The 22,856-nt window shown below is 44.5% G+C and overlaps 1 protein-coding gene across 2 annotated transcripts in view; it reads left to right on the forward strand.

The window, feature by feature from the left end:
• trpc5a (transient receptor potential cation channel, subfamily C, member 5a) overlaps positions 1-22,856 on the forward strand; it is a 66,108-nt gene that overhangs the window by 31,294 nt on the left and 11,958 nt on the right. For both annotated transcript variants that reach the window (XM_034568804.1, XM_034568805.1), the window contains exons 5-13: positions 2,407-2,523; positions 2,774-2,836; positions 3,017-3,154; positions 3,572-3,778; positions 15,912-16,049; positions 17,562-17,760; positions 19,033-19,172; positions 20,568-20,768; positions 20,944-21,065. In XM_034568804.1, coding sequence (XP_034424695.1) covers positions 2,407-2,523; positions 2,774-2,836; positions 3,017-3,154; positions 3,572-3,778; positions 15,912-16,049; positions 17,562-17,760; positions 19,033-19,172; positions 20,568-20,768; positions 20,944-21,065 — 1,325 coding nt within the window. The remainder of the gene's footprint in view (positions 1-2,406; positions 2,524-2,773; positions 2,837-3,016; positions 3,155-3,571; positions 3,779-15,911; positions 16,050-17,561; positions 17,761-19,032; positions 19,173-20,567; positions 20,769-20,943; positions 21,066-22,856) is intronic.

The following is a 22,856-nucleotide window of genomic DNA, read 5'->3' on the forward strand; positions in this document are numbered from 1 at the left end:
TTTTACATAAATGTTTGGACCGTCTGAGGCTGTGAGGTGCCACGGCGCCATGGCAACCAACCCTTGGACGAAGCGGAGGATTGTGGGAAGGTTTTTCTTGGTCTGCTCTCAGCTGGACGAGGACGGGAACAAATTTGTTCTCGCTGTGTTTCTGTTTTCTTTCACCTCCACGTTGAGAGAAAATCATTAATCCTTTTGTTTTCAATAGGCGGGCGATGGAGCTGCAGGTCCTCCCGTGGATTTGTGCTCATCATTTTTATAATTAAAGACACTAAACACTTTTTTCTGTCGTTTTTCTTTCTCGTGCTGCAGTCTGTCCAAAAGAAATATAACAAACACACAGAGGAACAGCAGCCACACAACTTTTAACTAACAGAAAATCATGGTGGCTTTGAAATCTAACTCTTGATTTTGTTCTTTTTATGACGTTTAAAATCAAACAGCAGCACTAATCTCTGTAGAGCTTTTAAATATCACTTCAGTCAATATTTACTTTAATCGCTGCATGAAAACGAGTCGAATCCAAACAGCACAGACGTCTGAGCTTGTAGTTTTTGCTGTGTTTGTATTATGTTCTCATCTTGATGGAGATATTTTGTGAATTGAAGTCATGTGGACGGAGCTTTGTTTTCAAAATGGAGGGGGGGGTGGGGGGGGGGGGGGGGGGGGTATCCGCAGTAGTGTTAAAAAAACGCCTCTGGGTCGTGTACAAAAGTAAAACGTTTTTTGTCCAGAGCCTTTGAAAACCAAGAGAGGGAGAGTTTGTTTGAACGAGGGAGGGAGATAAGCAGAGAGAGAGAGAGAGAGAGAGAGAGATGTTGTCAGTAGTAGGTCAGGAGAAGAAGAAGAAGAAGTGATGGAGGGAGGAAGAGTAACGTTGAGAGAGTGAGAGATATGCAGATGAGGATGTGTTCCGCAGACTCCCTCTCTCACTTTTCTTTTGATGTGTGAAGTGTGTGGAAAAAGGATTTGTGTGTGTGTGTGTGTGTGTGTGTGTCTGCGTGTGTGTACTTTCATCAGTGTGTCTGTAAATGTGAATTTATGAAACGTGTGTGTTTCTGTACAGTGACAAGTCATTTTTGTATTTTATTTACCTGCGTTTGTTTGTTTGTTTCCTTATGGCGAGACGAGACGTTAGCGTTGGTGCCTTCTAGTGTAATTTAAATTTTCTGTGTTTTCATTTGTGACTTTGTTTTTTTTTTGTTATTTTTAATGAACAAGAAGGGCTACAGCTGAAACTTTATTGATTATTATTGAAAACCTTTATTGATTCGGACTCTCAGGAAACGCTAATCACACCAGTGAGACCCAATCTCAGGACCCGTTCGAGATCTGAAGGCGTAGAAACAAAAAAAACAAATGTTTCTTCATCAATTTCCTCTTTTCACATGAAAAATCCCCAAAATATAAACAAATTCAACTCAAACTACTGTAAATAGATCATGTTTCTCTGTATTTGTTTATATGTACGTGTGTGTGTGTGTGTGTGTGTGTGTCTGTGTGTGTGTGTGTGTGTGTGTGTGTGTGTGTGTGTCTGTGTGTGTGTGTGTGTGTGTCTTTAATCATTGGGTGATTCGTTGGTGACAGATGTTTTCACACCCCTTATCTCTCCTGCAAAAAATAAGAGAGACCAGATGAAAAAGGCTTTGGCAGGGAAGGAGGGAGGGAGGGAGGTGGAAGAGAGACATGACGAAGAGAGGATGAAAGACTGGGGGTAGAGGAGCTGAGCAGGTGAAGGAGGAGATGAAGGAGGAGGTGAAGGAGGAGATAGCGGCAGAGAGAAGATGAGATGAGGAGGATGAGGAGAAGCACTCGGCTTCATCCTCCCTCTGAGAGATGAAAGAGAGTCCACACGTGTTTGCTCCACTCCTCCCTCCTCCCTCCTCCCTCCTCCTCCCTCGTTCACTCCTCTTCCTCAAGTCTGCTCCTATCACTCCTTCTTCTGATGTCTGGCAATCGACATGCATGTGTGTTTGTGTGTTTGTGTCAATATCAAATGTTTTGATTGCTTTATATGTTGTAAAGAGGACGAGTGTATCTTCCTTCTACATGAGGGATAACCCTGGTTTCCACCTGTTCAGACTCGTATCAGTGAGACACATCACGAGCCTTGCAGCAGATAAATAAAGCTCCGCAGCAGCAAACGTGTTTTCCAGTTTTATTGTGCTTATTTAATTTGTTTCATTCTGACTCAAGTGAGTTTAATTGGACTCATCCTGCTGCTAATTTGTCTTGTGCTTTGAGTTCTTCCTGTTTCCTATCGGTTGTTTCACTGCCGCACTAATGAGGAGGTTTCACAAACAATATTAAAACTGAGATTTTATGATTAGAGACAAGAATCCATCAGTGTCATCCACGTGTCGCATTAATGGGGGAGCTTTATTCTTCTTCCTTGTTCTTCTCCAGGTTCCCTCGCTGATGATGGACAGCCAGTTTTCAGAGTTCACCCCCGACATAACTCCCATCATGCTCGCTGCTCACACCAACAACTACGAGATCATCAAGCTGCTCGTCCAGCGGAAGGTGATGACGCTGAGATACAGAAGTTACTCTGTACACCTCAATCTGTGGGAGCTAATATCTATATATCATCTGAAAGCATATTTACTGAATTAGCAACAGAACATAGACATAGAATCAAATAAATCATATTGAATAAATAAACTATTTAGGACGACTTGTAGAATAACTGAATATTAAATAAATAAATGAAACTATATGTCATTGATTAGATATCGGCTGTGATGATGTATTGTTCTGTTTCTTTGTGTAGGTCACTATTCCCAGACCTCACCAGATACGATGTGACTGTGTCGAGTGCGTCTCCAGTTCAGAGGTGAGTCATAATGACACGGCATCGTTTATTTTCAGCAGCTTCTCTTCTCGTCACAGTGTCACACTGAGGACACGGGAAAAGCTTCACTATTATTTGTTATTCTATAGATTAAACTGCAAATCTATTACCTTGGAAGATGCAGTTTATTGTCCTCTCATTTATCCGTGCGTCCTCCTGTAGGTTGACAGTCTTCGGCATTCACGGTCTCGACTCAACATCTACAAGGCTCTGGCCTCCCCCTCCCTCATCGCGTTGTCCAGTGAAGATCCCATCCTCACTGCCTTCAGACTGGGCTGGGAACTCAAAGAGCTCAGCAAGGTACAGAGGCGCAGGAGGCTCAGGATTTCTGCCGGTTGTCAATTTCCTAAATATGCAGATTTCCCTCAAATTAAATGAGACGCCCACTTTGTCCCAGCTGGTCGACTGCAGGAGGCTCCAGCGAATCTTCAGTCCTCCTCGATTCTCCAAACACCCAAGTGGACTTTACTGGAGGGATGTCTCATCCTAAACCTGATGGGCTGTTAAGTCCTCTGTGGATTTAACAGTCGTTTATATGCTACTGATTTTCCTCTAGGGCTTTCTTTACTGGTGCTATTATTAGGAACTGTGCACCACGGATTTACTGTGTACTTTTTGCTTTTAACCAGCAGTTCTCCAGAGCGGGAGAGAGGAGGCCATTGAACCATACAAATCTGAGGCTAAGAACTCTGACCTATCACATCTTCCTGCTCTCAGGTGGAGAATGAGTTTCGTCAGGAGTACGAGGAGCTCTCCCAGCAGTGCAAACGATTCGCCAAAGACCTCCTGGACCAGGCCAGGAGCTCGAGAGAACTTGAGACCATCCTGAACCACAGGGACAACGACCAGAGCGAGGAGCTAGACCCCAGACAGTGCCACGACCTGGCCAAACTCAAACTGGCCATCAAATATCACCAAAAAGAGGTAGGGACTCTCATGCTTCTTTAGATAAGAGGAGAAGTAAACAGTCATCCAGCTGAAACTACTGTGTTGTCTTTGGTAAATGAGAAAACTTACATTTTAAAGCAACTTGTCTGTTCGCGTGACATCGGCGATGTTGTGTTTGTGCAGGAAAGTGTTGCTGAGAACTGTGACTACAGCACATTTCAAACGTGTGCTTGTTTCTATCATTTATGAATGCGCAGCTTCACTGGCGTCGAGGATGGTTATCGATGAGCCTGGTTGAAAACACGTTGGCGTAGAGTGAAATTGAGACAACAATCAAAAGCAATGTTAACAAGACCGTTGGCTACTTTTAGCACATTAGCTACATCACTGTTTGTGTTGGTTGGCATTTTAGATAACTGACTAGAACCTTCTGCCCGAGTTCTATCAGTTAACACAGACACACACGATCCTGCTCTACAACAAATCCTATTTGAGCAATTAGAGGGACTCGCTGTCCTCGTGGGACTTGTGACAGGAGGGTGAGAGCGAGAGGACGAACGCAAGAGGAACAGACGGAGTGAAAGCAGAGGGAGGGTGAGTGAGAGGGTAAGATATGAATAAGAAGGGAGGATGAACGGGACAGGAAGGAGAAGAGTGGAACTGAGTGAGACGATGAGCTGGAACAAGTGTGAGCGGATACAAAGAGCGAGCAAACGTGAAAGAGAGATTTAATGGGACAGAAAGAAAGAAATGCAGAGATGGAGGGAGCGCATGAGCGAGAAAGAGATGGCGATTTGATGGGATAGAGTTAGAGAAGTGAACAGAGTTAGAAAACCCTCAAGGCGATCTCCGTCTCTCGCCGTCCGTCCGCCTGTCTGTTCATTTGCTGTCTCCAGCTTTCAGAGACAGAGGGATACTGCCAGGCGAATGAAAGCGGGAGTGAAAGGGCAGAGCGGAGCGACGACGGCAGCCAGAGGTGGATATGCAGATGGATTGGGGGAGACATAAGTGCCGGGAGTTGAAGTGCTTTCAGTCTCTCGAGTACGAGAGGTGACGGCGGTAAAGATCTGAGGAGAGTCGATAGGTGGAGGAAGTGCCAGACGGAGCGGTGACATGTTTTCCTCAGGGGTCAAAAATTCTAAGAATTTGCAGCAAGTTTGTTTTTTTGCTGGGTGCGATTTTTAAAAACATGTCATCCTCATCACACTCCTGAGTTCACTCGTTATTCTCAAACAGCCGTTTAGGAAACTTTTTTAATACATTTAAATCAAAAACATTTGGTTCTTGAACCTTGAATCGAGGAATAAACATATTTGTTATCTTTTTTTTAATTTCAAATATAAGAATGTTAAAAACAGCCATTTAATCTATGTTGTGTACAATGTTATGTTATGATGTGTTGGTTAAAAACTTTGAAAAAGAAATGCATCTTAAAGACGGGGGGGGGGGGGGAAGGAAGGTCAGAAAGAGGAGGATGAATGGAGCAGTGTTGTCTGGAGGGACTTTGAGGTCAATGGGATGAGAGCTGCTTACTTGCCCTTGTGTAGCAGTGACAGCGCTGATGATTAAATACGCACGGGGAGATGACTGTACACATTAGCATATAAATTGACTTTATATTTTAACTTTGTGCTAAAAGCTTTAGATAAATCGTTCATTTTGCAGCTTAAACACTTTTGTCTTATTGACCAGGACATTTTCTGATAACGCTCACATGTGGCGAACAGGGAACGATGTTTAGGTCCATTGTATTTATCTGTTTGTGTGTGTGTGTGTGTGTGTGTGTGTGTGTGTGTGTGTGTGTGTGTGTGTGTGTGTGTGTGTGTGTGTGTGTGTGTGTGTGTATATTATGTACACAAACACTGTATAGTACAGCCTGATAAATATGGATTATGGAGTAAAACATTTCCAATACCGATATATCAGCCAATATATACACATATAAAATTGGCGATGGTTCCTAAGATGTCTTCACCAGCAAATATCAGGCTTTGTTGCTTAAATGTCAAAATAATTTATTACAGCCTCTTTCAATGTGGCTTGAGCTGCAGGTTTTCCTGTGAGCCTCCTATCATATATTTCCGGGTTGTCGTCTGTACAGTTGTACATCGTAAAGATTTTCTTGGCTGAAAATTTCGCAGAAACAGGATTTTTTTTATAGTTTCCATCTCTTCCTTGATCCAAATAAACTCCTGGGATCGTTTTATTATTATTATTCCACGGCTCGGTCACAAGTTCAAGTATTCCTCACTGTACCGCGCCGCAGATCGTAAAACACTAATTAAATATCCGTCACGCTTCCTCGCCATATGACTCATGGATACTCGGAGGAACCCGCACAACTGTCTGGCTTCTCTGGCGTCTGCCGGCACTGGAGACGGCTGCCATCCACTACACCTTGCTGGGAGGTATAATTGGCTGCAGCTCCGGCAGAGTAGTCCTTTGAGCGAGACTCGCTCGGAAAGTAGAAAGTCTGCGGTTTTCACAACATCCCGCGGTGCTGTGAAGACGGCGGAGGAACGAGACGTGTTCGCAAATGTAGAGCGAGCAGAGGGGGGGGGGAGTGGGAGAGGAAATAAGGGGTTGCAACGAGATGTGAGGAGCGAGAAGCAGCTGAGAAGGAAGCAGGGAGGAAGAGAGAGATCTGCTGGTGGTTAATAAGACACTTTCAGATGGTTGAGGGGCGAGATATAAAGACAGGAGAGGGCAGGGAGGGTGAGCTAGAGAGGGAGAGATGAAGGGATGAAGAGGAAGAGAGGTATAATAGAAGATATGGACAGAACGACTCTAAGTATCGACTGCAGAGAGACTCCATGTTCTTACGCTGTAATGTGGAATTTACATTTTTCATGTTGCATCGCTAATGTTCTGGTACAAAAGCTCTTAATTCATCTCCCCTGAATGTCTCAGTCCGATAAACGTATAATTAAAAGGATCTGGCTGCGGCTTTGTCGCCCGAGTCTCGTTTTGAATTTCTGGAGCTGCTGGTGTTTTGAACGTTGGCCACAGAATCGGCGACAGTGAAGACGGAGGACGTGCACGTGGTTAGAAGGAGGACGCAGACAGGAACACTCGGGCCCCTGGACGCCATGACAACAACAGATGCTGGGAAACAAACAGATGCCACATTAGCCTCTCCAGACACCTTTAGTGTGTGTGTGTGTGTGTGTGTGTGTGTGTGTGTGTGTGTGTGTGTGTGTGTGTGTGTGTCTCAGGAGACCCTTGATGAACACTTACACAAGCCTTCCACAAACTGCAAACCTCTCTCCCTCACCTCTCTCGCTCTGTCACATCCTCTCCCTTCACTCTCTCTCTCCCTCCTCCCCATCTCTCCATCACTTAATATCACAGCCTCCTCTCCCTTTCGTGTTTTTCCTTCTCGCCACATTAATTCTCAATGTCTCTCTCTCTCTCTCTCTCTCTCTCTCTGTCTCACCCGTCTCTCACTCGTCTTCTTTCTTGGTTTTCCTCATTCGCTCGTTCTGTTTGTTTCTGGACGACCTCTCAGCTCCTCTCCTTTGTCATTGATTTGTCGTCTGGATGTGTGTTCCTTTTTTATGTTTGTTTTGCCGTGTGTGTTCTGTATGATGGAGGTCGAGGTGTCACACACACAGGCACACACACACACACACACACACACACACACACACACACATTAGATCATTCTTTGGGTGTGTGGTGAAGAGTGTGTCGTCCTCGTCAGTGTTCTCCAGTGAGATCAGTGCAAATTACATCTCCGATACACTCTCCATGTTTCTGCGGGATCAATACACACTACCTGTCACACACACACAAAAACACACAAAAACACACAAAAACACACACACACACACACAGTCCAGCTCAGCATTCCACATGCTCCTTCATCATCTCCTCGTTCTTCTCTTCCCTCTCTCCATCTTTTCTTTTTAACCTTCTTTCTCCATCTCCTGGGAAATCTGTTCATCCATTCAGCTTGTCCTTCTTCCTCTCGACCCTCCATCTTCTCATCACTTCCACTCCTCCTCTTCCTCCTCCCCCTCTTTTCTTCTTGTCCTCCCCATTCCCCTCTCCTCTTTTCCGCTCCCCTGTTATCTTGTCTTCTCATGTCTCATCACTTCATCCTCTCGTTGTTCTTTCCTCTTCCTCCTCTCCTCTAATCTTTTCTCTTTTGTCCTCTTCTGTGTTCTCGTCTCATCTTCTCTCGTTTGTTTCTCTCCTTCCTTGCCTCCTCTTTTCCTCTCCTTTCCTTCTTTCCTCTCTCTTTTTAACTTCTCCTCTCATTTCCTCTCTACTCCTCCTTCTGTCATTCTGCTCCTCTCTAGTTTCCTTTCCTCTTTTCTCCTCTTGTTTCCCTCCCCTCTTTTTCTTGTCTTCTTTTCTCATTTCCTCTCTCTCTCCTCCTTCTTTCCTTTCCTCTTTTGGAATCTCTCCTTCTATCTTTTTCTTTCCTTGTCTCAGCTCCTTCCCTGTTTCCTCTCCCCTCCCCTCCCTTCCTTTCCTCTCATCTTGTTTTCTCTCATCTTTTTCCTGTCCTGTTCTCTAATTTTTCTCCTCTCCTCTCTCCTCTCTCCTCTCTCCTCTCTCCTCTCTCCTCTCTCCTCCCTGTCGATGTTTCCATGGTTATCGATCCGACCATCAACCTTTCCTGTGATAAACTGAATAGAAAGAGATGAAGCAAGAGAATAGGGGGACGGAGGAGGGGAGATAAAAGTGTGAGGAGTTACATAACACCGAGGTAACGTCAGGTACGACTCAGTGGTTTCTGACTTGAACACAACACACACACACACACCACCACACACACACACACACACACACACACACACACACACCACCCACACACACACACACACGCGCGCCTCGGGTTACCCATCATGCCCAGGGCCTTTAAACCCTAAATAAACTCTCTGATTGGCTGTTTGACACACAGGAAGTAATGAACTGCGTGTAGCGCCCTGTCGCAGAGGTAGTTCTTATAAATATATATAACTTAGAAATGAGTGAGTGCGTTGTCGAAGGAGAGAAGCGGGAGAGGAACGAGTAAAGATGTGAGGAGGAGAGGAAATACAAACGACAGAATGAGGAGCGACAGAAGTTGGTGAAAATAAAATGTGAAATTATACAAATAGAGAAGATTATATGAGACTGTGATGTTTCACTCATCTAACCAAGTTATTTGTGCCAGACCCCTGTTATCTAGTTTTATTTATTTACCATGACATCACAGATCATATACTCTACATGTGAACTATAACAGAGAAGTGATTAGAAGTTAAAATTAATTTAACTTTATTTATTCAGCCCTTTTCAAAAACATGGTTGAAAGAGGATTCAAACTTTTTAGGACTGAGGGAAATAAGATCAGGGGTTAAAAAGATACAGAACATAAAACGTTTTAAAATGCTGCATTAAAAAAAATTGCAAATAATGTAATAATAAAACAGACAAGGTAATACAATAGGTAATGGTTAGTTTTTAAAAGGTGATTTAAAAGATTATATTATAATAGTCATTTTATTCTTATTCATGAAATATAATTGGAAACACTTTTCTGTGACTCTCAACCCATGGACACGGGGAATAGAGTCGTGCTTTGTATTTGTTTGACGTCCAGTAAAACTAAAAACAGGCTCCTCTTCTGCTGCTCAGAGGAAAAACACTTTATTACCTTTTTTATTATGTTCCACTCGTGTCGGTTTGTGTGTTTTTATTTTTTTATTTGTCACCAGAATCGCACAAAAACGACTCGACTGAACTCGGTGGGACAAGAAGCTTTTTAATCGCTTTCCTCAACAACGTGAGAAATTTCACTTTTGCGAAGTTATTTGCTCTCGTGAGCGTCGTTCTAGTTCACAGACGATGTCGTACGTCCGGCGTCCTGCTGCTCTACAGGCTCCGCCCCCTCGCCTCGACGCTCCACACATTTTCCTGCTGTTGTGAACGAGTCCGACCCTGAAACAATCTCCTGCCGCCTCTTCACATGTGGAAGATTATATTTACGGATCCGTTAGCACCGCTCCATCCACTTCAGGCACTTTAATAATTAAAGCTGCCTTTAAAATGGGAATTCTGTCAACATGGATCATTAGTGTTTATTAGAGCTGAGGCGAAAGAGCAGCGACAAGATAAACACACACACACACACACACACACACACACACACACACACACACACACACACACACTGGCTCTAAGTGAAGTGTTATTGAGTGAAACTGAAAACTCCGGAGGGAATCTGCTGCCCTGCTTTTTAAGTCTCTGCACACAAACACACACATGCTGCAGTAACATCGCCCGGGGGTCTGATGGTGTAACGATCAGCTGTATCAAAACCTGCGACAACCCCCCCCCAGAGAGAGACAGAGACGGAGAGAGGTCAGGAATCATGAATCCTTCCATCCATCATTCATCTCTACTTGCTTATCCTCTGAGGAGCGTGGGGGGGGCTGGAGCCAATCCCAGCTGGATGTTGGATAAGAGGCGGGATAGAGCCCGGACAGGCCGTCTGTCCGTCACAGAGACAAACAACCACTCACACCTACTGGTTTTACACGAGGAGAACATTTCAAACCCATAACCTTGTTGCTTCACTACTGCGCCACCTGCATCCAGACATATTAAAGCAGTATCGTGTAAATGTCACAAAACCCGAGGCTCGGATTAGAGCTGCCTTGTGCTCCCTCTTGTCCGTTAAGTTTTTACCGTCCACGCAGACAGAGTCAGATCTTATAGTCACAGCTGCAGTTGTACGTACATTCAATACATTTCACTCACATGCGAGAACTTATCTTTCAATCTGCGCATCTCTGGATTGAAATTTACTCAGTTCTTACACTAAATGGTGACGGCTACTATTGTGCATCATTTGTAGTGGAGGAAATACAAAGATACCTGTAATGTCCTTAAATCACATACACAATATTTATTCCCTCATGTTTTAAAGGTTAAACGTTCAGTAAATATATTTTATTTGTTAGAAGTGCAAACGTTAAAGTAAAGAACACAGCGCTCTCCACTTTCCTTGCTGTTGTGTTTATTTCTGTTCTTCAGGAAGTGCGTTTTTTCTTTGTTGCGGCCAAGTTGCTGGAGAGTCGGCTGAGCGTTTCGATTGGACGCATCAGATGCTGAAACCCGTAGGAGAGAGAGAGAGAGAGAGAGAGAGAGAGAGAGAGCAGGAGGGATGAAAGAGGGTTGACGCGATAAAGACAGACGGGTGGTTATGAGCTGACATGGCAGGTGGAGCGAACACATGAAGGAAAGGAAACCAGAACGAGGTGCAGAGGTGGAACAGAGGAAACCAGAACAGAAATAGAGTGAGCGAAAGAACGAGTGAGTCACATGCAGCGGGGAGGAGGACGGCATCGTTCTGTTTGCGCCGGTTTTTATTTCATGTCGAGCAAAGTCAAGATGGAGAGAGAGACAGGGAATGAAAATTAACTGGAGAGAAGTGGAGTGGAGGTTGATTTTGAAGTTTAAGGGTGAAGCACGGAAAAAACAAGAAAGTGAAAGGGAAAAGTGGAGGAGGAAGAGAGGAACCGGTTTTAAAGGGACACACAATTTGTGCGACATTTTGATAAATGACAGCAATCAGCGGGATATGAGAGGGAGAAAGAAAATGATATTAAAAGCGTGGGAGAAGATGGAGTTGTTTTGAGGAGCAGGGGGAAGGACGACATGAACTGACCCTTTAAGTTCCCTCTGATTGACGAGTGTGACTCTGCATCTTTTTTACCTTTTTTAGTTTCGGTCTTTTACCTCAAACCTATTTTTACCCCACACAAGCCTTTTTTATTTCTTTATCCCCGTCATCATCTCCTCGTCGGTTTCCCTGCTCTCCTCCCTCCTCCTGACCTTGTCCTCGGCTTCCTCTCGGTCCCGCAGCCCGTAAAAGTGACAGAAACAACATCACACTGACATTTATGGCTCGTTATTCACCTCCGGCTCCTCCTCTTCATCCTCCCTCAGTCCATCTCCTCAGCCGCAGATTGAAGGCCACGTCTGGACCGAAAAGACTTCTCTCGTTATCGACGCCTAACCTCCGTTTAACCTACGATATAAACCCCTTGAAACTTTAATGTGTGTGCGTGAGAGAATGGGCTGCTCGTGTGTGTGTGTGTGTGTGTGTGTGTGTGTGTGTGTGTGTGTGTGTGTGTGTGTGTGTCTTTCTACACGCTGTGTGTTTCTGTTTGTGCGTTTGAATCATTTAAAGGTCTTTTTTTGTTGCTGTTGCGCCTGTGATACCTGCAGTCCGACTGAATTATACATTACCACTCCACTAAATTATACATGTGGAGTGTGTGTGTGTGTCTGTGTGTGTGTGTGTGTGTTTGTGTTTGTATACCCAAGTGTGTGTGTGCGGTTCAATAATCTGCCGCAGCAGCTGACTAATATATTGACCTTTATTCATGTTTTACTCACCGCGTCAAATGAATTATTGCTTTAATTAATCTATCAACATGTGTCCTCAATTAGAGGGTTACGCACGCACACACACACACACACACACACACACACACACACACACACACACACACACACACACAAACACACAAACGTTGTTATTCGTCTGATTAGTCAAACCTTATACGTAGAGGAGTCAATTTTTAAATACTTCTCCTGACCTGAACCATAGGCTGTAAATAAAGATGGACGACATGACAGGACCCAGAAGTGTGATGATCGCCCCCTGGTGGCTGGCTGCAGTATAGGTCATAACCCCTCCCTCCTCCATGTTAGCAGGTGGTACATGGACCAAAAAGAAGACACAAAAAGAGACGTTTCAAACTCAATACTGCAGCATACAACTACATTTAAGAAGATAATGTTCCAGTGTGTTTGTGGAACGTGTTTGGAGAAGCTCCTCTCAATGTTTAAACACGACACGAAAGACAGACGGAAGCCTGACGAGTCGAGGCAGAGCAGCGACTCAAATGCAGTCTATGATAAACACACCGAAAAGACAGAGCAAAGCTTTTGATCCAAGATCCACAAAATACTGTCATATTTGTGGAAATGGAGATTTTCAAACTGCGTCTGTGGGACGGAATGAAAGACGTTGAGGTTTCCTCCTCCTCCCAGCCTCGCTGTGTGTGCGTTGGAACCTGTGGAGTCTCTGAACACGCCGCTGCGCACCTGAAACCTGCTGCTGCAGCGGAAATGCAAATGTAATGTAAGAGAGCGTGTTCACGTGGCGGCTCCGCAGGCTGCTGCTCCATTCAGGAGGTGAACATGAGTCACCGCACGTCCACCGAGCCTCTGCACAAAGACTCTAATAACAGCCTAATATCCTGGTCTGTGTCGGGAGACGGGATCGTCTGTCGGCTGCGTTAATTAGTGATTCAAGATACTTTTAATGTCTCCACGCCCAGAGGCATCCTGGCTTCAGGGCGTCCATCTCTCCGTCTGTCAATAAATCAAGAACACCTTGAGGGAATTTCTTCAAATTTGGTACAAACATTCACTTGTACTCAAGGATGAACTGATTCGATTTCGGTGGTTCGGGTGTAATTACATCAAGAATGATTTGAGCACAAATGTCCACTTCGACTGTTCAGATTGATTAGATTAAGATGGTTAAAGATTAAAAGTCTCACAAAAACCTCTTCAACATGTTATCCCAAGTCTGCCTTTAGGGAATTTATTCAAATTTGGAACAGTTGCCACTTGGACTCAAAGATGAACTGATTAGATTTCAGAGGTCAAAGGTCACGGTGAATTCAATATTGTGAAGGCAACATGTCAGGAACGCCTGCAGGGACTGAAAGGACAGTAAATCTAGATTCTGGGTTTGTCCCTATCGCCTGAAGTTGTACAGCAGCGTGTGGTTAAAGTTATGAGCAGCACTTATTTAACGTGAGCGAGCAAATCTCTACCCGTCATCTTGTCTCTGATTCACTGCTGTGTTTAGTGACGATTTACGTTTTTATTGACCGTTTATCACCAAGATGGCCGCTGAGTGGCGAGAATCGCCTGTTAGGATTTTTGTCACAGTGACATTATAAAACGTTTTCTTCGAAGTATCCGAGAGACCTTGTGTCCCTCGATTTGTCCCCCGTCTCGTTGCAGTAACGTTCAGACAGGAGGAGGACATCACTCGTCACAGAGGTCAGCTGACCTTGCTCACCGCCCACTCCCGTCCTCATTCACGTAACACAGAGGCCCGTTCGACTGCCTGGATACAAACCATATATCAATCCTGCTGCTCCGCTGACCACTGGCGATGAAACGCCTCCACCCACCAGCTGCAGCTTCCACTGCGCGTTACACAACTCCAGCTGATTCATGGGTTGTAGATTAAAATGGTCACTTTGATGAAACCTGTGCAAAGATGTTGCACAATGTTCCAAATGAAGACATAAAAAAAAAAACCCTCTGTTCCCTCCGGTGGTTTGGTTTTCATCTTCTCCGTTCTCATCTGGGTCTCTGATTGGTCGGGGCGACGAACCTGGACCGGGACGTTTCACCGCCTGAGAAGGAGAGCGAGGAAGCAGGTCGCTGGAGTTTAGTGGAACCCAGAGATCGAATCGCTCATTAGCATACTGCTGCCATAGCAACAAGAAACCAAACTGGAGCTGGGCGAGGGATTGAGAGAGATGGAGGAAAGGAAGGCAGGAAAAGACAGGAGCAGTGGAAAGGGAGAGTAGTGGACGACTAAAGGAAGAGGATGTGATGAAGGAGGAGGAAAATTACTAGAGCACATAGGGAAGGAAAGAAGGAAGAGTTGAGGAGTAATAGGAAGGAAGGAAGAAAGGAGGAGGTGGAGGCAAAAAAACGAAATGAGATGGTTCAGGTCTGAAGTACAGAAGAAAAGAAGAGGGGATGAGATGAAACATGGAATTAGAGAAGAGAAGGAGGAGTGGAAGAGGAAGCGGCGATGCGTCTTCCATCTTTTTTTTACCGTCAATTTTTTTGTGGCAATCTTTTTGGAGAAAATAAAAATGTGATCATCTGTTAACGATTAGCGTGAGATGCTCGATTCTCTGCAACAATTAGGAAATTAGTGCTAGATTAGCCTGAGGTTAGCCTGAGTCTGCTAGCATGTGACGTCATTATCAAACTGCTCGAGCTCGTGTACCGTGGGGCCTTGTTACCGTGGCGCCAAATGACGGCTTCGGTGCAAGATGGCAGCGTTTGTATCCAGGATATTTTGGCTTCATTTCTAGATAGTTGGCGTAGGTGGAAACACGTCGTCCGTCTTTATTTACAGTCTGTGGTTAACATCCTCTGAACCAGGTGCAGGAGCGTGAACCTGCTCCAGGCGGATGGGTATTTTCTTTCTTCTCTTTATTGAAGAGCTTGGTCTTTTAGTTTGAGAGCGGGAGAAATGACCCTTAAGAATCCACGCTCGTGTTCAGACCATGTGACGCCTCAGAATCTCCGAAACCAGCCAGGATCAATTACTTATGTATGAAATCAGCCCACGCTCCTGGTGAAATCTGGAAACCTGTCGCCGCCGCTGCCACCAAATGTTCAGACTCCCAGTGTCGCGAGTGATTGACAGGTGGAGCCGCCGTCCCGAGGAGTTTCTGGCAGTTTGCCTCTTTAAGCTTTTAGCTAAATGTTTGGTTGATGACGGCCGCGTGTCCTTGTGAAGGTGGGTGTGAAAAACTGAGCTGGTTGTTTACTCACCTCATTTATCATGATGAAAAATACACACACACACAGACACACACACACACACACACACACACACACACACACACACACACACACACACACACACACACACTGGTGATAGATAACCTATATTGTCTCTAAAGCCTTTTTACAGTATGAGATGTAAAGGAAGTAAGGGAATAAGGAAGGATGGGGGGGAAGGAAAGGAAAGAAACCTTGACCAGAGGGCAGGAGATTAAATGCTTCGTTAAATCGTAGAGAAAAGAAGAGGGATGGAGAATTTTAAACATAATGTTTATTTTTTTCATATATTTACGCAAAGTGATGAAGTTATGACATCTTATATCCAAAGGGTCAAGGGTCAACACTGTGACATCATTGTGTTTCTGGCTGTTACCCGATACCGATCATGTTTCCTGCAACTTGATTTGTTGTCGGAGATTTACACAAAACAGCAGCAGCTTTAGACATGAAAACTTTATTTAATAATAAAGACAAGTGTTTACTGACTCTCTCTCTTCTCTCTTCTCTCTTCCTCTTCCTCTTCTTCTTCTTCTCCTTCTCTCGTCAGTTCGTGGCTCAGCCGAACTGTCAGCAGCTTCTGGCCACGCTGTGGTACGACGGCTTCCCGGGCTGGAGGAGACGACACTGGGTGGTCAAACTGGTCACGTGCTTCATCATCGGACTCCTGTTTCCCGTCTTCTCACTGGTGAGGGGGAGGGAGAGAGTTCACATGAGAGCAAAAGGGCTACAGATGTAGATAAAAATAAAATATAATCAAATAAAATGATGAATATAATTTGGATTTAGATTCCAGGCCCTGAAAAAACAGACGATGAACATATGATTTTGAGAGACATTTAAAAGACGGACAAAAAAATAAGGAGTAAAGATTTTAAGAGTCAATAAGATGAAGGAAACACAAAAAGGAGGGAGGAAGGAAGCTCAAACTAAATTTGTTGCCAGGCAGCAATTAAGCCAAAGTCTTTGTTTATTGGAGGAACTGTTGCTAGGAAACGACAACAGCACTCGACCTAAAAAACTAAGTGTGAGACCGAGGGAGTGAGGTTATTATTTAGGAGCAGAGACAATCATTTTTATGAAAACCCTGAAAAATAAAGAACACGTTCATGTTTGGCATCGGTTCACAACCGAGGAGTTACTGCTCACGTTTATTTATTCTTCTGCTCTCATCCTGATTGGTCCAAGAGGAACGACATTTATTTTACCTGCGCGTACGTCATCATACGTCCTCCATGACATCACAGGCTGTGAGGAAGGAGACGAATATCAAAATATGACTTTAAGAGAGGAAGGAAGGAAGGAAGGAATGGTGGAGGTGCGTGTGAAGGAGGGAGGGAACAAGGAGCCAAGGAAGGATAGAAGGAGTGTGTGTCTGTTTGTGTGTCTGTTTGTGTGAGAGTTTGCCAGCAGTGATGATGAGCACAACAAGTAAACAGCACCACAACAACAACATGTGACAGATGAAGCGACGCGGTGACGACTGACTGAACATGAACATCTCTACACTCGTCTATTTTCTCTTCCTGCTTCTCGGTGAAAGATCATTAACGTGAAAGACGCTGTCACAGTTTCTATGTAGACAAAAAAAAAACGTTATTATTCATTACAGGTTACATCATCTGACACGTCTGGGTGTGATATGATCCTCTTCTTCTTTGTTTTTCCTCTTTTGTTGAAGACGATGCTTCATCCTCCTTCATTATGTCTCATGCAGCTGCTTTTTAAAGGGAGGTTACTGCAGTTCATTCATGGAGGAATCAGTTCATCCTCATCGCTCTCTCATCTCCTGTCACTTTCCCCTTCCTCTCTTTCCGCCACATCGGTGACCCCCAGTGGTCGGAGGTGTTATGTTTCCAGGTTGTCCGTTGTTTTGTGAACATGATATTTAAAGAACGCCACGAGGGAATTTCTTCCAATTGGGTGCAAACGTTCAAGTAAACTCAAGGATGCAATGATTCGATTTTGGTGATCAAAAGTCAAAGGACGCTGTGACCTTCATCTTGTAAACACAATAGGAACACCTCCAAGGAATCCTTTCAAATTTGGTACAAACATTCGCTTGGATTCAAGGATGAACTGATTACAATTTGTTTGTGAAAGATTTAAGGTCAAGCCTCACAAAACCCTTTCTGATCTTGTGAACACACAGCATAATGAAAATGTACGTCGACTCTCTTCTCCTCCTCCTCTTTCTCAGATCTACCTGTTGGCGCCGAAGAGCGCCCTGGGAAACTTCATCAAGAAGCCCTTCATCAAATTCATCTGCCACACGGCGTCCTACCTGACCTTCCTCTTCCTCCTGCTGCTCGCCTCGCAGCACATCGCCCGCACCAACCTCCACATGCAGGGACCCCCACCCACCATCGTGGAGTGGATGATTCTCCCCTGGGTGCTGGGTATGTAGCTGTTCACGCTTCATCCATTCTGAGAAGACTTTCACTTGAGCTTAATTGTATATTTTCTGCTTCAGTTGCGAAGAACTTTACTGAAAAAAAAAAAAGATAAACGAATCAGACTGCAGCTGCTGAAAACATCTGGATGTTTAGCCGAGCCTCATCTGTGACTTTGTTTATCCCCAGTCATCCAGCTGTTCACTGTTGGGTCAAGGGGGAATGCAAAAGGTCAGGCTGAGTGCCCTCTGCTGGATCACGAGGCAAACTACCTCTGACGTCTTCACTATATATTTTGAATTCTCGTTTAAAAACCCAACATTGTTGAGTTTAAATGACGTAGCCGTGCATGAGAGCAGGTTAATCAGACAGGACGTGTATCTATGGTAACCAGCCTGAGCTCAATTTGATCAGCTCAAATGTTCCAATCCACATCTGAAGAAGAGTAAAGTGAAGTGGATGCAATTTGCATGGTGAAGAAAAGGTAGAAATAACCACTCAGGGAGATGGTGCAGGTCCAGACTGAGAATATGTTTCTTTCTTCACTTTCTTTTCTCGTATCAATGACTCATTGTCTCTTCTTTGCATCGAGAGCTACAAGAAAACGTAACATTTAAATGTTGTGAAGACAAAAATAGATTTGAAATTAATGTATCTGTTGTTTCTGACCACCGAGAGGCCTTTACAGAGGAGTGTGTGTGTGTGTGTGTGTGTGTGTGTGTGTGTGTGTGTGTGTGTGTGTGTGTGTGTGTGTGTGGAGGAGGTGGTTGTGTGTGAGGGGGTGGAGTGGGTTTGAAAACCATTGATTACATCTCCATATTCTCTCACAGAGCTGACACCCGACATTTCCAAACTATAACCATCGTCACTTAGAAAAATACAAAACCATCTGTTCTCCTTCATCTTCATCGTCTCTTATCTTGTCTTCCTCCTTCTGACAGAAAGAAACAAGGGTTTTTTACTTGTTGGTTGTAATGTTGAGTTGATCCAAATCGTACTGATGAATCTAAAATCCGAACTGACTTTGTGTAGAATCAGTCGTACAGAACAAATATGTCGTCTCTCTTCCGCCTGAAGCTGCTGCCAAAACATTCAACCACAGTTTTGACACGGAGCAGAAACCCAGCAAACACAAACCACTGATGGGTGACATTAGTGTACTCGTACATGCATGACTGTGTGTGTGTGTAAATAACCAGCAGTGTGTGTGTGTGTGTGTGTGTGTGTGTGTGTGTGTGTGTGTGTGTGTGTGTGTGTGTGTGTGTGTGTGTGTTTCAGGGTTCATCTGGGCAGAGATCAAGGAGATGTGGGACGGTGGATTCACAGAGTACATCCACGACTGGTGGAACCTGATGGACTTTGCCATGAACTCCCTGTACCTGGCCACGATATCCCTGAAGATAGTGGCCTACGTCAAGGTAAAGATCCGTCCGGCGGTCAAACTGAGCTGAGAGCTGAGCAGCAACATGCAAAGTTATTAGTTTTTTATTAATTATGTGGTTTGTGTGATCTTCAAACATCAGTTCCACTTTGATGCTCATGCTCATTTTCTCTTTCTGACAGAAACAGCTTTCAACTGTAATAACACTTAACTGCACACTGAGAACATCCACATCCAGATTTATCTGTTTATTAAGAACAAACACACACACACACACACACACACACACACACACACACACACACACACACACACACACACACACACACACACCAGACGGCTGGGCCATCTGCGGCAGCTGTGAGTCACTGACGGTGGCGGGTGGTCCTCCTACACAGGTCACATACACATACATATTTATGCACACATATTTACACATGCATACATATATTGACGTACGTACACACTAACGATTTTATACACACACATATAAACGAACATGGACACACACACATTATGAAACATGCATGTGTCTTATTTTATTTTTTGTCTTTTATTTTCTTTATATATTTAGAAAAACTGTAAAGAGCTGAACGTCTATCCCAAAATTCTGTGCTGTTGCTGTGTGTGTGTGTGTGTGTGTGTGTGTGTGTGTGTGTGTGTGTGTGTGTGTGTGTGTGTGTGTGAGAGAAAGAGAGAGCGAGAGAGAGAGAGAGAGTCTGACTGACAGAGCGACTGCATCTGAGAGAAGGTGCAAGAGTGTATAAATTAATGAGTGTGCATCTAACCCTGTTTCTGACTGCGTGTGTGTGTGTGTGTGCGTGCGTGCGTGTGTGTGTGTGCGTGTGTGTGCGTGTGTGTGTGCGTGCGTGCGTGTGCATGTGATGCTAGTAGAGGCAGACTTAACAAGACAAGAAGTCCTGTGGAAGTCTAATGGCTGAATTTAGAATGAGGAGGACGCCTCGAGATGTGCCGGAAGATGGTGGGAACAGGATGGAGAGAGAGAGAGAGAGAGAGAGAGAGAGAGAGAGAGAGAGAGAGAGAGAGAGAGAGAGAGAGAGGGAGGGAGAGAGAGAGAAAGTAGAGATGCCATAGAACAGACAGCTGCGGGGCGATGGGCGCATTAAGTGAGAGCTGGAGAGACAGTTAAAGTCAGACAGTCGTAGAGATTGACAGAGAAAACAGATGACAGATCTGTGTGCTCAGCTCAGCTCTGCTAATCGTGCGATAACGCTGATATCAGAGATCTCATCTGGCTCCTGCTGGGGAGCAAAACAAGCAGAGAGATCGTGTGTGAACTGTCTGTCAAGATGTTGACAACACAAAAGCGATCAACTTTTTTATTATCTTTCACGACGATAAGTAATAAAAATCTCTCTTTCTTACTTTCTCCTCTTGTCTTCCCTTCCCCCCCCCTCTCTCCTCCCTCCAGTATAACTCCTCCCGTCCCAGGGAGGAGTGGGAAATGTGGCACCCGACGCTCATCGCCGAGGCGCTGTTCGCCATCGCCAACATCTTCAGCTCGCTCAGACTCATCTCCCTCTTCACCGCAAACTCCCACCTGGGGCCGCTGCAGATCTCACTGGGGAGGATGCTGCTGGACATCCTCAAGTTTCTCTTCATTTACTGTCTGGTAATAACTTTTTATTCAATTGGGCACAGACGTTCACTCAGACTCGCTGATTAACTGGTTTCCGAGGTCAGAGGTCACGGTGACTTCACATGTATGTAGATGGGAACTGTACCGGTTGGTGGAGACATAAAACCACAGGGTGGTAATTCTAGTTTTTTCTATTTCTATTGTGCAGGTCCTGCTGGCGTTCGCTAACGGTCTGAACCAGCTGTACTTCTACTACGAGACCAAGGCGTCAGAGGAACCCAGCAACTGTAAGGGCATCCGCTGTGAGAGGCAGAACAACGCCTTCTCAACGTGAGTAACCTCCGTCACGCTACCTGCAAGGCCCTGTGTGTGTGTGTGTGTGTGTGTGTGTGTGTGTGTGTGTGTGTGTGTGTGTGTGTGTGTGTGTGTGTGTGTGTGTGTGTGTGTGTGTACAGGACACACTGGTGAAGGGATGCTGTGTTACTCAAAAATATGGTATCTGGTTTTAATACACATACAACAATGACAGCAATCATCACTTCATACAGGGTTGGTAACATACAGCTGTTAAAATATGTAATTGTTTTTATTAATGCACTGTTATCTGATCAGAACTCCAGGTATCAGAATCATTATCGAGAAGTAAACATGGTATCGGACTGTTTCTAGTTTAAATACTGTCTCTATATTTTATTAAACGCATCGAATCCTGTCCAAATATAGTGTGTGTGTGTGTGTGTGTGTGTGTGTGTGTGTGTGTGTGTGTGTGTGTGTCTGTGTGTAGCTGCTGCACTGACTCTGCTCTTTAGCTCCGCTGCAGCAGATAATGAAATGGAAACGACTCCTTGTGTCGAGTAGAATCTCCGACTCGTTCAGGCGACGTCGAGAATATTGATGGGATTTTTCTTTCCTCGTGTGGAGTCGGCAGATTTTTTAAACCTGGAAAACGAAAACCAGGGTCGAGCTCATTGAGAGGCCGAGTCTGAAATATGGCTCATTTGTCAGCAAAGACACACACACAGAAACACACACACACACACACACACACACACACACACACACACACACACACACACACACACACACACACACACACACTGCTCAGGGAGCCAGGGTGGAAACCAAGCCGAGTCATTGGGCTGAATGTTGATGAGGCAGTGGTTTGTTTTAGATAATAGTCGTGTTGATTAGTGATCGATTCCATTACAGCAAAGAGCTGAGAACAATGAAAAGACTGCGAGGAAATAAATATCACTTCATCTTTAAACTGTCTCGTTGATCCGCGGTGAGAAGAAGAAGGGGTCTCATATTTATGGAGGTTTTATGTTTTCAGATTTCCTTCCGTCCTGTTGTTGTGAACAAGAAATCTCAAGAACAGCTTGAGGGAATTTCTTCAAATTTGACACAGACGTTCACTTGGACTTAACAGTGACCTGATGGGAGTTTGAAGGTCAAAGGTCACATTGACCTCTAATGAGTCTGGAAAACATGCATGTAGACTCAAGCTCCACTGGTTGGTGGAGGCAAACGACCACAGGGCTTTAATTCTAGTTTCAACAAGATCCATTAATTATTCTGTTGGAAAATGTAAAATAAATGTTTAATGTTAAACAAAGAGAAAAAAGAAATTCCTAGATCCACCCCCCAATATAATAAGTTCTTTATTGACTCGTGTCCCATCCTTCCACCAAGTTTCGTGTAAATCTGTTCAGTAGATTTTTGCGTAATCCTGCTGACAAAAAAACAAATAAACAAACTAGCAGGAGTGAGAACATCAACCTCCTCGACGTCGTTATTAACAGAATCTTTTCTGACGTGTACTCTTACAAAAAGAAGAAGAAGAAGAAGAACGTTCTGAACCTTGAAGTCTTTTCTCTGGTGAAAGTGAAGCCAGCAGAATGTCGAGTTCATCCCTCGGTCACAGTCGCTCTGAGACTGAACTGATTTAATCTGGTTCTGCAGCGAAGATGTCGACAGAAGAGTTCAACTTGTTTTCTCTCGTCAGAAACTCTTGTGGGTTAAACTGTCGCAGCGGTTTTTAAACTTTGACAAAACAGAATATGTGATGCTGTGACTTGTCTGGTTCAAAGTCAACTTACTGTGTTTTTTATTTGGGACAGA

Source organism: Hippoglossus hippoglossus, chromosome 18, assembly GCF_009819705.1.
Source record: "Hippoglossus hippoglossus isolate fHipHip1 chromosome 18, fHipHip1.pri, whole genome shotgun sequence".
Lineage (NCBI taxonomy): Eukaryota > Metazoa > Chordata > Actinopteri > Pleuronectiformes > Pleuronectidae > Hippoglossus > Hippoglossus hippoglossus.